At 43.4% G+C, this 13,802-nt stretch overlaps 1 protein-coding gene across 5 annotated transcripts in view; it reads left to right on the top strand.

Moving 5' to 3' along the window:
• TIAM2 (TIAM Rac1 associated GEF 2) overlaps positions 1–13,802 on the top strand; it is an 810,124-nt gene that overhangs the window by 686,840 nt on the left and 109,482 nt on the right. The window contains exon 2 of one of the 5 annotated variants that reach the window (XM_069769405.1): positions 10,211–10,439. The exons of the other annotated variants lie outside the window; for them this stretch is intronic. Within the exon in view, the coding sequence (XP_069625506.1) occupies positions 10,302–10,439 (138 nt within the window). The 5' untranslated portion in view covers positions 10,211–10,301. The remainder of the gene's footprint in view (positions 1–10,210; positions 10,440–13,802) is intronic. 5 annotated transcript variants of the gene reach the window in all.

Here is a 13,802-nt window from a genome sequence, read left to right as displayed (position 1 = left end):
CGGTAGGTCCTTCCTTGCCGTGTCATTGGTGCCAACATGTATCAGAAGAAATGGGTGGACGTCCTTGGAGCTGAAGAGCTTTGGTATCCTATCGGTCACATCCTTGATCATCGCACCTGGAAGGCAGCATACTTCTCTTGCAGTTATGTCCGGTCTGCAGATGGCTGCTTCTGTGCCTCTCAGTAGTGAGTCTCCCACCACCACCACTCTTCGTTGCTTCTTGGCTGTACTTTTTGCTGTCACTTGTTGCTGTGTGCCCTTTTCTTTTTTGCTTGCTGGTATTGCTTCATTCTTGGGTGTGCCATCTTCATCCTCTACAAAGATTTGATATCGGTTCTTCAGTTGTGTGGTTGGTGATTTCTCCATGGTCTTCTTGCTTCTTTTGGTCACATGCTTCCACTCATCTTCTTTTGGAGGTTCTCTGACACTTTTTGCACCTTCTGTGACCAGTAGAGATGCTTCTGTTCTGTCTAGAAAGTCTTCATTCTCTTTGATGAGTTTCAAAGTTGCTATTCTTTCTTCCAGACCCCGCACCTTTTCTTCTAAAAGGGCCACTAGTCTACACTTCTGACAGGTGAAATTGGATTCTTCTTCTGGTCGATCTGTGAACATGTAGCACATGCTGCAGCTCACCATGTAGGTTGTCACATCTGCCATGTTGCTCCTAGATCCTGCTGACTTGCTGTGTGTTTTCCTTCTTGTGTAATCTACTCAGCCTTACGGCGCGCGGTTTGGTGATGCTTTCGAAGCAGCTGGTCCCGGCTGTACCCAACGATCTTCTAGCTTAGGGAGACTTCGCTTCTCCCAGAAGGCACCTGGAATATGCAAATTAGCCTCCTGAAGCTTGAATCCCTGGTTTGGTGATGCTTTCGAAGCAGCTGGTCCCGGCTGTACCCAACGATCTTCTAGCTTAGGGAGACTTCGCTTCTCCCAGAAGGCACCTGGAATATGCAAATTAGCCTCCTGAAGCTTGAATCCCTGTTAGGCAAGTTCACATTAGCCTATCTGCGCGCAGTGTATCATCTGCATGCGCAAACTCCTACCAAAACGCATTTAAACGCATGCTTACGCTGCATTTTTTTATCCGCATCAGCTTACGCATGATGCCAAAAGAAACGCTGCGTGTGCATGCGTTTGTATGCATTTTTTGCCTGTGTTTGCTTTGTTTATTCGCATGCGTTCGATATTTGCAGGAGGGCGTGTCTCAATCAGTTCCTGGACATGCGCAGTCCGAAGTACCCAAGCGCATCAAATGCAAACGTACGCATGTCCTTGCGTACCAATGCGTTCCCATAGACAGTAATGCCTTGTTTTGACGCACTCATCTGCATGCTTGCGCATATTTTAATCGAACAAAAAAATGCAAGATGTTGCGTTTGATATGCTCAGCAAAACAATGCATGCGGACGCATCTGCATGCAAACTGATGCCAACGCATGTCCCTGTGTACACAATGTTAAATATAGGTATGCAAGATGCATACGGATCTGTATGCTGCGCTAATGTGAACTTGGCCTTAGAGCTACTGCTAATGGTAACCACATTCTTATCTGTGATATTAGGTTTGTTTGTTTTTTATCGCCCTGCCATTTCTGACTCCTGTGACATGTTTTGATTTAGCAGCATACATTTTGAACAAAAGTATTAAGTTGAATTTGTTTCTAAAATCTGTTGACTTAACAAATTTTTGTTTTAAATTTAACCCTTAATAATGAGGTTGCTATTTAAGTACACTCAGGGAAAGTAATTTGCCGCAACCATCAGCAGTATTGTTAAATGCGACTAGTCAAACTGTTATAAAAACTTAACCTCTTGTTATTGTGTTTTTTTTTTTTATAAATACTTTACATTTTAACTGAATGTCATTAAGTTAATTAAACCTAAAATGCTAGGTTTTGAATTTGATACACATACGTTCACGACTGCTAAATATGTGGCAATACAGTAGTAAGGCTGTGGGTGTATACATTATCTAGAGTAGACAAGTTAAACAGGTATCCAAAAAAAAATAAGGTGACCTTTTATATTTCCCCATATTGCCTCACGGAGTGCGCAGCATGGGTGATATGGCGCTGGGCTTTTTTTTTTTTTCTTCTTCAAAATTGCAACCTGCAAATCAAATTGAAGCTTGTTCGCTTACAGTTTTAACCACGGATTCAAGAGATTGAACTTGATCCTCCCATCTATCAGCTCAATTGTAGTTCTATCAGATGTTTGATCTCTACCCAGTTAAAGAAACCACCAGAGACTACATGGAGGTGGACATGACTTGGGGCTGGGTGGACATTTAACTCCTGCAGCTTTGTTTGTATTGCAGTGTAGATTTTAAACAAAGGGATGTTTCTTTAAGACAAAGGAGCTTAGTATGTTTGTGCTTGGTGTATTACTGTGAGGAGGGTGGGGCTTATATAGAGGAGGTAACTTTGGCTCTCTCTCCCTCTTTCTCTCACTGGATGGACAGGAGGAAACATTACCCACCCTCCCACCTTTTTTATAATCTCTGTCCTAAAACATTTTAATTATTGCTCGTATAATGATGAATGTTTTATTGTATTTTCGAATTTGCCATTTTATATATTGTACCAGGTTCAATTTTATATTGCCTATAAAGAGTTATCATTTGCATTAACCTTCTAAACCCAATGGAAGAGTAATCCTTCAGCCATGGTTCCCTAGAGATTTCCTCCACAGGGGTTTTTTACTTTCCTGAGAGCTGTATGATGAATCTTTGTGAGTCGGAGGTTTGCCAAGTTTCCTTCCCTTAATGCTTTTGCAGGGACTTCTAGTTTTTAAGTTTTCAAAAGTGATATAATTTAAAAAGTGTCAAATGTGACTTGGAATTTATAACCCATCACGGATTTGCGGGTGGAAGTTGCAGACAAGTTAAGGTGGACTAATTTTAACTAATAGAGGATTTAAAACCTCATGGTGGTGAACAAGCTCCACTTTGGTGGCCGTCCTCAAGAATGTTGTAATGTTAACGTCAATCAGGTGTGGGCAAGGTGGTTAAGCACAGGAGTGAGGAAAATGGGGTCATTGGTGCCCTGAAAGTTTACTGGCTCTGCTTGAATGGCAAGCCAGTGCGTGCCACCTCTTTATGGCTGTCTGTCCTGGTGCTATATGTCGGACAGCTGGGGATATCACAGTACTTGTGAATCCCAATGTAATAGCACTTCACCTGACTCCTACTATCCCACTATCCTGTGATTTAAATAAAATTTGTGGCCATTTTGACAACCAAAATAACATGTTTTGTGTATTTATTTTAGTGCCTAGGTTTAATGTAGTTATGGTGGTTTTAAGATGGAGTGGGGTCCATCCCATATCCAAAAGTTATTGCTTCTTATTTCTCCATTATTTTCCCTCTGCAGTAGTAATTTAGAATTTTCTTTGTGTAGTAGTTATGAGTGATTTTTCCTCAAATTCTTTATGCTTTTTAGAGCCAATTGATATAGTTTTTGATTATAAAACTAGGAGATTATTATGGAGAAAAAAAAGGAATTAGCCTAAAGATTCTGTGTGCACATGTTGCGGATTTTGATACATTAAAGCAGCGTTTTTGCATGTGCAGAATTGCATCAAATCCGCAGTGTAGTGCACAAGCAATGTTAGTCAATGGGAAATTGAGAATTGGTGTGCACATGCTGCAGAAAAAAATGCATGGATGTGCAGCATTTTATTTTCCACAGCACGTCAATTCTTTTAGCAGATCTGCAGCGTTTCTGCACCCTTTGACTACCATTGAGTCAGGCAAAACCGCAGGTTTAAAAAGATCTGCAATTTTGCTGCAGAGTTGCCTGCAAGAAACGATGCAGATCAGGAGGAAGAATAGTATGTGGGCGGAGACTGTGTGCGCAGAGAAGATGTGTGTGTCTGTGTGTGGATGTTTGTGCAGCGCTGTGTGTGTGTGTGTGTGTGTGTGTGTGTGTGCAGGGCTGTGTGTGCAGGTCTGTATGTAGGCAGGCATCGTCCGATGGGTCTGTGACGGGGTGTACAACAGAGCAAGGAGGGACAACAGGCCGAGGGATGATTCAACAGATTTATTATCAAGAACGCTGGAACAACACATGCAGGTACATCTACAGAGTCCACAATTAGTCCAACGGAACAGATTCGGGGGGCACCTCCCGATAATCCTTGTGCCAGCTAACAAAGCAATAGTCCACACTAGTCCAAGGGATCCCAAAACAATCCCACGAACGACGAGATATGTCCTCAGCTCAAGTCTCGCCCCGTTCGCTTCAGCAGTCACAGATGGACATGGGGTCTTGCCTCAGCTAAGAATCCCCACTCCTTCTCCTTTAACACTAGAAGTCCCGGGAATTTCAAGATCCCCCCTGAAGTCCTGAGAGAGGGTCAAATGACCCTCAGTCCATAGTGACACCTTAATTAGCATCCTTTCATTTGTAAATGTGCTCTTGCCTGAGGAACCTGCAGGGGGGATTATCTAAGATAAGAGTGTGTAAACAGAATAATGCAAGCTATTCCTGAGTGTGGGGGTTGCTGCTCACAAGAAAAACCTATTTTGGTTTCTCCCTGAGTGTGGGGGAGAAACCTATTTTGTTCACAGGAAAGAAAATGGAGAGAAGGTACACCATTGAAGAGACATTGGAACTGATTCTGAGCAACACAAACCCTTCAGACTCAGATGGAGAAGACATAGTCCTTCAACCGGCACATGTGGGGTCTGTGCTGACACATGCCGTAGGCATGGACATACGGGACACATGTTCCCCTATGGCCCCATTCCGCACGAACTGTGTCTCTGTGTGGAGCACATGCGTGTCCGTCTGCTCCACACAGAGACATGTCCGTTGTTTTGCGGAAGCACGGACCGCTTTTTGCCGAAAACATCCATGCACACAGATGTCATCCGTGTGACTTCCGTGTGCACGGACAACGGAGGAAAGTGAAAAGCCTAAAAATAAAGAATTTCTTATTCACCTCAGTCCAGCGCTGACAGTTCCTCTCACTTCCGGTGCCGCTCGTTAGGCTATGAATATTCACTTCACTGAGCCCAAGAGTGAACCAGAAGTGAGAGAAGAGGAGCTGGAGGGAGGTGAGTATGTGGTGACAGCAGACAGCTCTATCTGTGGATTCACGGATAGCACACGGACATCACCCACGGTGCACGGGGGCCAAAAGGGATCCTGTTCTGCTTGTTTCAAAAACGGACGGAACAGGATGCCAAAAAAGGCAGTGTGAGTTACCTATTTTATTGCCTGACTATCTTTTTTTATTTTGAACCAAAACAAAATGCTTATTTGAAATTATTTATCTTGCAGATGAGGAGACTCCTCCTCTACCAAAAAAGAGAGCTCGGTTGGCGAGTGAGCCGACAGAGACCGCAAAAGATGGCACAGTGTGGCATGAAGTACAAGTGGGGAAACATCTCCATTTGACCCCAATAGAACCGTACCCTACAGATGGAGAGCCAAGTGCTAAGGCCAGACGAAGTGTCCAGAGTTGCCTTCCGAGCTTCCTCTGTTTTATCAGTCTTGACATGCTTCGTAGCATTGAAGAATGGACTACTCAACATGCACGTCACACAGAGCAGGTGGATTGGTTCATGGGTCTCCCGGAACTAATGGCATTTATTTCAGTCAATATCTTGCGGGGGGTGACCAAGATTCCATCACTACGTGACAGCTGGTCAGCAAACCTGGGAAACCCAAGGATCATTGCCACTATGACCCGAAACCGCAGAACTGTAACCACGGACAATTTCTTTACATCATTGTCACTTGCACAACGACTGCTTAGCCGGGAAACCACTATCCTCGGCACAGTCAACAAGAGTCGCCGGGAAATTCCTCAATCCGCTAGACAGATGGACCGCACTGAATTCACCACTCAGGTGTTTTCAACCACTGGTGCCACACTGACAGTGTATGCACCCAAACGAAAGAAGGCCGTCTACATTCTCAGCAGCATGCACAGCGTGGTTGAGACTGAGGATACCAACAAAAGGAAGCCAAACACGGTCACACGATACAACCACACAAAGTGCGGTGTGGATGTAATGGACCAAATGGTGTGGGAGTACAGCATGCGTGCAGGAACACAGAGATGGCCAGTCGCCGTGTTCTACAACATGATTGACATGGCAGCACTCTATGCTCATGTACTTTATCAGGCATGCACTGGGGTGCGGGAGAGACGGGTGGACTTCCTGGTTGAGCTTGCAAAAGAGTTAAGTGGCCGTCATGTGACTGAAAAGAAGGCACGCAAGGAGAAACTCCTTTGGCATCTTCCTTCCACACCCAGCCCTGGCAAAAGGGTGAAGTGTCAGGTAAACCATCGATGCACGAACAATTGTGCAACTGAGAGATGTGTTGACTGCTACAAATACACGTGTGGCAAATGTACCAGGGACATACCCAGGCAGTGCCAGGTATGTTCCGACATGTTCAGACAGACTGCTGAGTGAGTGCTGAAATGCTAGTCACACAAGGACATGCCACTCACACACACACAGCCCCCCACTGCAGCCTATGGAAAATACGTGTGGAATTGTTTTATTCCTTGTATTTTTTTAACATTTTTATAACAAAAATAAAAAGCATCCTTTGATGCGTGCTCCTTTACTCCCCTACCCCCATGTATTTGTCTTTACCCTTTCCCCCCTCCCCTCTTCCCACTCCTCCACCAACATCCCTCCCTGTTGTATAATTTGATTATATTGTTTTCTTGTTCACTGTTTTATCACATTTGTTTGGCCATGCCGCTTATACACTGCTCATCTTGAAAATGTGACTATTTGTTTGATGTTGGTGTGAAATAACCCTTTAGTGAAAAAAAATCTTATTCGTTTTTATAAAAAAATTAAAAGCATCAAAACAAATAACAGTTGTTCTTTTGTATATTTTTCACACTAAAATTTCAGTCCTCTTGTGGGAATTTTTTTCGCGCCAAATTTGCACAATAATGAACATGCTGCGATTTTTTTTTCGTTAGTGTGATTGAGGCCTAAAGGTACAGTTACACGTTACGATCTCGTTGATGATATCGTTTGAAAACGTCACATGATCACGTCGTTCATGCAATGTCGTTTTCACATCGTTGCGTGTAACGTGAAGATATCGGACGAACACATCGTTGGATCGCTGATCGCAGATTTGAGGTCAGGATCTCAAATCTGTCGATCCTCATCCAATTATGTGTCAGAAGATGTGCAGCATCGTTCAGTGTAACGCTGAGATGAACGATTTTGGTGTAAATTCTCCTATTCCTGCCATTGTGAAAAATCGTTCTGCAAACGTTTTCAATGAGGCTAACGCGGAGCCAAAATTTACATTGTTAACAAGATAGTTGCATGTGACGCCTCTTGGACGATGTGAAACTGATTGCACGAACGATGTGATCACGTGACATTTCTAACTATATCGTCGACGAGATCGTAACATGTAACGGTACCTTTGACCGCTGTGGATCCACAGCAGTTTCCCCTGAGTTTACAGTACAATGTAAACTTATGGGAAACAAAAAATGCTGTGCACATGCTGCGGAAAAATCCGTGCGGAAACGCTGCGGATTACATTCCGCAGCATGTCACTTCTTTCCTGCGGATTTTCACCTGCTCCAATAGGAAACTGCAGATGAAAATCCGCAGAAGAAACCGCAGTAAAAAACGCGATAAATCCGCAGTAAAACCACAACGGGTTTTCACTGCGGATTTTGGAATTCCGCTGCGGAAAAATCCACAGTGGAATCCGCAAAGTGTGCACATAGCCTTAGACACAAATGCTTCTGGTCATTACTCACAGCTGTACCTTGCTCTAAAATTTCTAATTCTCTATTTAAAATATATAAAAAATGATTAATTGTTTCAGCGCTTTTTTGCACAAATAATACTAAACTAAATACAATATGTATAGTCTTTATATTATCAAATACAATAAACTGAACAGAAGTAACTTGAAACTTGAAACTACATGGGTAAACTGGATGGAAAACAGCAAACAACCTCCTGTGGTGCAACAGTAATGGCCTTAATTATAGAACAAAAGACAGTGAATAGAGATAAGATAAGCTATAGATAAAATCCTTTAGGTCATTTGACCCTTGTCTGGGTTTCAAAGGTAGAAATGTCAAATGACCAGTCTCTGGGACTTCTAGTGTTAAGGATCAACTCACATCTGATCTTAAAAATAAGAATGGATTGTCTGAGTTCCTGGGATCAGCCCATGAAGGGGGTAGGGGCCACACCTTCTATTCAATGGTTGGGTCCACCAGAAGATTCTAGACTGGTCGGCTCCGCTTAGTCTAGAAGTTTGTGTATTTGGCTAGCCACCTGCTGTGAGGAAGAATGGCTATTCCTTCCCTAGTGGTGTGGACAAAGCTTAATTACATTATAGCTCAGGGCTGCAAGTATTGGGGAAGGAGACAGGTTAGTTACATACACCCCATGACATTGCAAAATGTGCAGTAAATACAACGAAAGAGAAGTCGCATCACATCATGACATATTATACAAAATACAGGACAGGGCAAAAGTACATATCATGACATGGTCTACTAGTCCCATCCGGCTATGCCTGCCACAGTGACAGCTAGCCTATGATGTGACAGCTAGCCTATGATGGGACAGCAGTAGTCCCATCATCCGGCTACTGTGTGTGTTAATAAAACAAAACAAAAAAAAAACATATACAGTACAGATACTAACCAATCACCTAGTCCTCCTACGTCCTCGATTACCTGTAACAAAAATACAAATAATAAAGCAACAGTATACTCCCTGTTCCTGTGTAATCCATTTAAGTGTCCCACAACGATCTCCCATGGAGAGCTGTCACATCGGCAGATGTCTTTATTTAACTTTCTATGTACCATCTTAGTATGTTTATTACTAAACATTGAGCTTGGTATTATCTGTGCTTGGTATTATCTGTCCTATCTATAGATAGATAGATATATCAATAGATGATAGATCTATAGATATATCGATAGATCTATAGATGGAGATATATCGATAGATGATCTACAGTATTATCTATCATCTATCTATAGATCTATCTATCTGTGTGTGTAAACATTATTCTTCAATAGAGTTTGTAAATGAAGAGGTTGGACAAGAAATGACATCACAATTCTTTTTTTTTGTTAAATAATAGATCTTTCTTTGGCTTACAAAAACACATACAAATACACATGAAAAAAACACAAAAAAATGCATCAAATCCGTGTGGATTTTTACCTGCGTTTTCTGCCAAGAGATGCAGAATCTGCACAGAAAATTCCACTGGCAAATCTGCAAGGTGTGCACATACCCTTAATATATATTTTTCCTTATGTTACTAAACAGTTTTGGGGTTTGTGAACACGTTCCAGATTTGGTACATTTTTGTAATGCAGATTTGAAAATAAGGGTGGTGTCACACTCAGCGTAGGGAAATACGGTCCGTATTTTACAGGCGTAATACGCAGAAATGTTCCCAAAATAGTGATCCGTATGTCATCCGTAGGCAGGGTGTGTCAGCGTATTTTGCGCATGTACTTCTGCGTATGTAATCCGTATGACATCCGTAATGCGTTATTTTCTCGCAACTTTACAAAATTGACATTTAACAGTTTTCAGGACTGAATTTTATTGAAATCATCATCACCAGCCCTATTTAAAGCCTCTGCAACAGGTGGCACACTCCCATCTGGCCATTTTGTGGGTGTGCATCTGTTGGTGTATTGTTGTTATGTTGGCACCATTTCTGAGCTGCATTTCACCACAACTCAGCGGGTGTTGTCTCGTCGCTTTGGCCAGCCATACCCCATGATAGTAGATCCGCGAAGGAGGAGAAGAATGTGGGTGCATCCACTTTTGAGACAACGCGTCAGTAGAGGACATTTTCAGAGGCTGTATAGAGCTCTGCGGGCACATCCTGACAAATTTTATCTTTACTGTCGAATGTCAATACCAACCTTTGACATCTTGTTGGAGACAGTACGTCCAGGACTAACATTTCAGGACACCAGGATGCGAAAATGCATATCCGCAGAGTGTCTTCTCCTTACTTTACGGTATGTATTCACCATCCTCACATACTATATGTTGATGATGTTTTCTTTTTTATGTTGTTTCTTAGCAGCTCCATAAAGATTTAGCAAGTTACACTGTTTTTCGTGCCTTTTTACATTTATAATGTTTTTTTTTACTCTATTTTTTATTTTTTTTAATTTTACTTAGCTAATCTTATTTGGTCTGTACTTTCAGCTTCCTGTCAACTAAATTGTCCTATGGCGGACTACATCTGGAGTTTCTCATCGAACGATCCACTATTTCTGGCACTGTGCGTGCAACATGTATGGAAATATGGTCAAAACTCCACGAACTTGTCATGCCTGAGCCAAAAATGGATGATCAGGTCAAAACAGCCCGTGGATTTAATGTCACTTGCCAATTCCCTCACTGCATCAGAGCCCTGGATGGGAAACATATCAGGGTGCGTAATATCGAATTGTAGATATTGGGGCCTGTGGGCGAACTGGAGACTCTAGGGTCTTCAATTCGCCCATTATGGGTCGGCGGCTACGTGAAAATCAGTTTGACCTCCCACCACCACGACAACTCCCAGGCTCCAATGCTGAAGCCGTGCCATATGTTCTTGTGGGAGATGAGGCCTTCCAATTGACGGTGGCATGTGATGAGGCCTTATCCCCGGCGCAACCAGGACCACCGGTGGCGGGTGTTTAATTTGAGGCTTTCCAGGGCACGGCGAATGGTGGAGTGTGCTTTCGGGATTCTGTGTGCCAATTGGCGTGTCCTCCAGTCTGCCATTCAGCTGAGTGGGCTAATGTTAACAAAGTAATAAAAGCGTGTGTTGTTTTACACAATTTTATGCGACATCATGATTGCTCCTCAGCTGATAGTGTCCTACACCACATTGCCCTCCTCTGCGGCGTCCCCTTTCTGGCCTGAAGGTACCGTCACATTAAGCGACGCTGCAGCGATCTAGACAACAATGCCGATCGCTGCAGCGTCGCTGTTTGGTCGCTGGAGAGCTGTCACACAGACAGCTCTCCAGCGACCAACGATCCCGAAGTCCCCGGGTAACCAGGGTAAACATCGGGTTACTAAGCGCAGGGCCGCGCTTAGTAACCCGACGTTTACCCTGGTTACCATTGTAAATGTAAAAAAAAAACACTACATACTTACATTCCAGTGTCTGGTCACGTCCCTCGCCTTCAGCTTCCCGCACTGACTGAGCGCCGGCCGTAAAGCACCGCGGTGACGTCACCGCTGTGCTCTGCTTTACGGCCGGCCGGCACTCACAGTCAGTGCGGGAAGCTGAAGGTGAGGGACGTGACCGGACACCGGAATGTAAGTATGTAGTGTTTTTTTTTTTTTACATTTACAATGGTAACCAGGGTAAACTTCGGGTTACTAAGCGCGGCCCTGCGCTTAGTAACCCGATGTTTACCCTGGTTACCAGTGAAGACATCGCTGAATCGGCATCACACACGCCGATTCAGTGATGTCAGTGGGAGATCCAGCGACGAAATAAAGTCCTGGACTTTCCCCAGCGACCAACGATCTCCCAGCAGGGGCCTGATCGTTGGTCGCTGTCACGCATAACTATTTCGTTAACAATATCGTTGCTACGTCACAAAAAGCAACGATATCGTTAACGATATCGATATGTGTGATGGTACCTTATAAGTGAGGGATATTTACACAAATTATTTTGTTTCTCCTCAGGGTGCTACTCCCTGGCAGGATTATGCTGTATCTCAGTTGCAATTGTTTTCTTTATTCCTATACTATATATATATAAAATTCTACATTGATTTACTGAACTATATGTATTGATTTGACTTAATTTTTAGCTTTATATGAACATAATGGTTGGCTATGATGTCATAATGATTTGAGAAACACAAAGAATTTGGCTTGCAAAATATTTTTTATAAATGATTGGTTTAGCCAATTTTATACTTTCATTAAACATATTGCCAGCATAAGTCTTTTGTGGCCAATAAAACTTTGCCAGAAAAAAAACAATAAACAAAGAAACACATTGCTATCACAGCAGATTATCAAATTGTGTGTATTTCACACACAATTTGCAACAACAAAAAACCCTTTTTTAGAGATTGATATGTTGGTGGAGGTGATGGCGGCAGTTCAGGTTGCTGGTCTTGTGGCCTTTTGTGGCCCAATTGCCCTTCACCCTGTTGTTGTGCTCACTGTTGGACCTGCCCCAAAATCCGGCCCTGCTCAGATTGACCACTTGAGTACTGGCCATAAGGGTTCATACTATGGGCATCATGACGATAATATAAGTCATGTGTGTCACAACCCCCACCAATATGACCATGTCGTCCAAACCCAGGTTGGGACCAGCCTCCAACACTGGGTCTAGACAAGTGCCCATATTGGTAAGGTTGGTATAAGGATGCCATTGGGTAATTAGTTGACATTGGTGGGTTCTGTTGGGGATAGGGTTGAGGTATAGGCCCACGTGGAGGAGGTGCTGCAGATTCCTCTTGAGCATGCACTGGTTGATTTCTTGGCATACACAAGAGGTTAGATGGTGACACCTGCCAACTCTCAATGCACTCAAACAAATTGATAGGGTCATTTGGGGGTGTGCATGCATCAAGAAGGATCTGCATGCACCCTCTCACACGTAGCCTCACCTCTCGGGGAATGGGGCAGAGATACCGGGCCAGGCTACGTGCAAATGACTCCTCACCCTCATCCTGAATAACCCTGGCCAAATAATGTAAGACACCAGTGTCCACATTTCTTCTGCTTGCACTAAGCTCTCTCCTTCTGCGGCCACGGTGTGAGGTCACAGCAGGCTGTGGTGAGGCCTCAAGAGGAACAGTTGGGCTGCTGCTGTGTCCAGTATCCTCGGGCATCACTGAAGCTGGGGCATCTGTGGCTGGTGCTGCAACATCAGGACCAGGTGGATGAGAAAGCTGAGGGGCATCCGAAGATGGATTTGGAGGGAGAATCCTAGAAGGAGCCGCAGATGGTCCAGCCAACTCTTCTCCTTCAACAACAGGATCTATGAGTGCCTCTGAATCTGAACCAGTCTCCCTCTCAGAGAGGTTGGATTGAGTTCTATAATTTGAAAAATATTTCAAAAATAAAAAAATTACAATCATCAATGCCCATTCCTAACATATTAGTATTGTGACGTGTGGTTTGTAATTACGGTCTGAGATCCATACTGGGATCCAGAAAGGACAGTCGGTCAAAATAAATGTATTTGCGTTTGGCAGGAGCAGATGAGCCGCTCCTGGACTGCTGCTGCCTTTCTCTTCGGTACTGGTCCCGAATGCTTCTCCAACGTCTCATAACATCTTCCACTGTAATGACAGAGAAGAAAATAATGTCTAAGGACATTGTACACATTGGTAACACATGGTGTCAGTGATTTCACAGATTTAACTAGGCCCTATTGTAAGCAGCATTTCTAACTTAATATCTGCAATTAGCAAAATAAACACACACAAATACCACAATCCCATAAAAGGGGGACACCATAGAATGTAAGTACACAAAAGCAGGGTTCTGTCCCTCTAGACCAGTCTGTCATTGTCAATTTTCTAACTGTAAGCAACATCTATAAATGCTAATTCTTGTGTACCTGGTAGCCACATTCAAATCACACAGTCAAATAAATAAGGCAGCACACTGTAGCGCTAAAACATGCAAACATGGAACATGAAAGTTGAACTGCATTACTGCATGAGAAATATGAAAAAATGAGAGCGTTTAGCGCATACATTGGCCAATTCATGTGTACCTGGTAGCCACATTAGGGCATCTCTCGTATACCAGGTCCTACACATTT

This window comes from Ranitomeya imitator, chromosome 5 (genome assembly GCF_032444005.1).
Source record: "Ranitomeya imitator isolate aRanImi1 chromosome 5, aRanImi1.pri, whole genome shotgun sequence".
NCBI classification, from domain to species: Eukaryota; Metazoa; Chordata; class Amphibia; order Anura; family Dendrobatidae; genus Ranitomeya; species Ranitomeya imitator.
The sequence above is the reverse complement of the archived record's forward strand: the minus strand, read 5'-3'. Positions and strand labels throughout refer to the sequence as shown.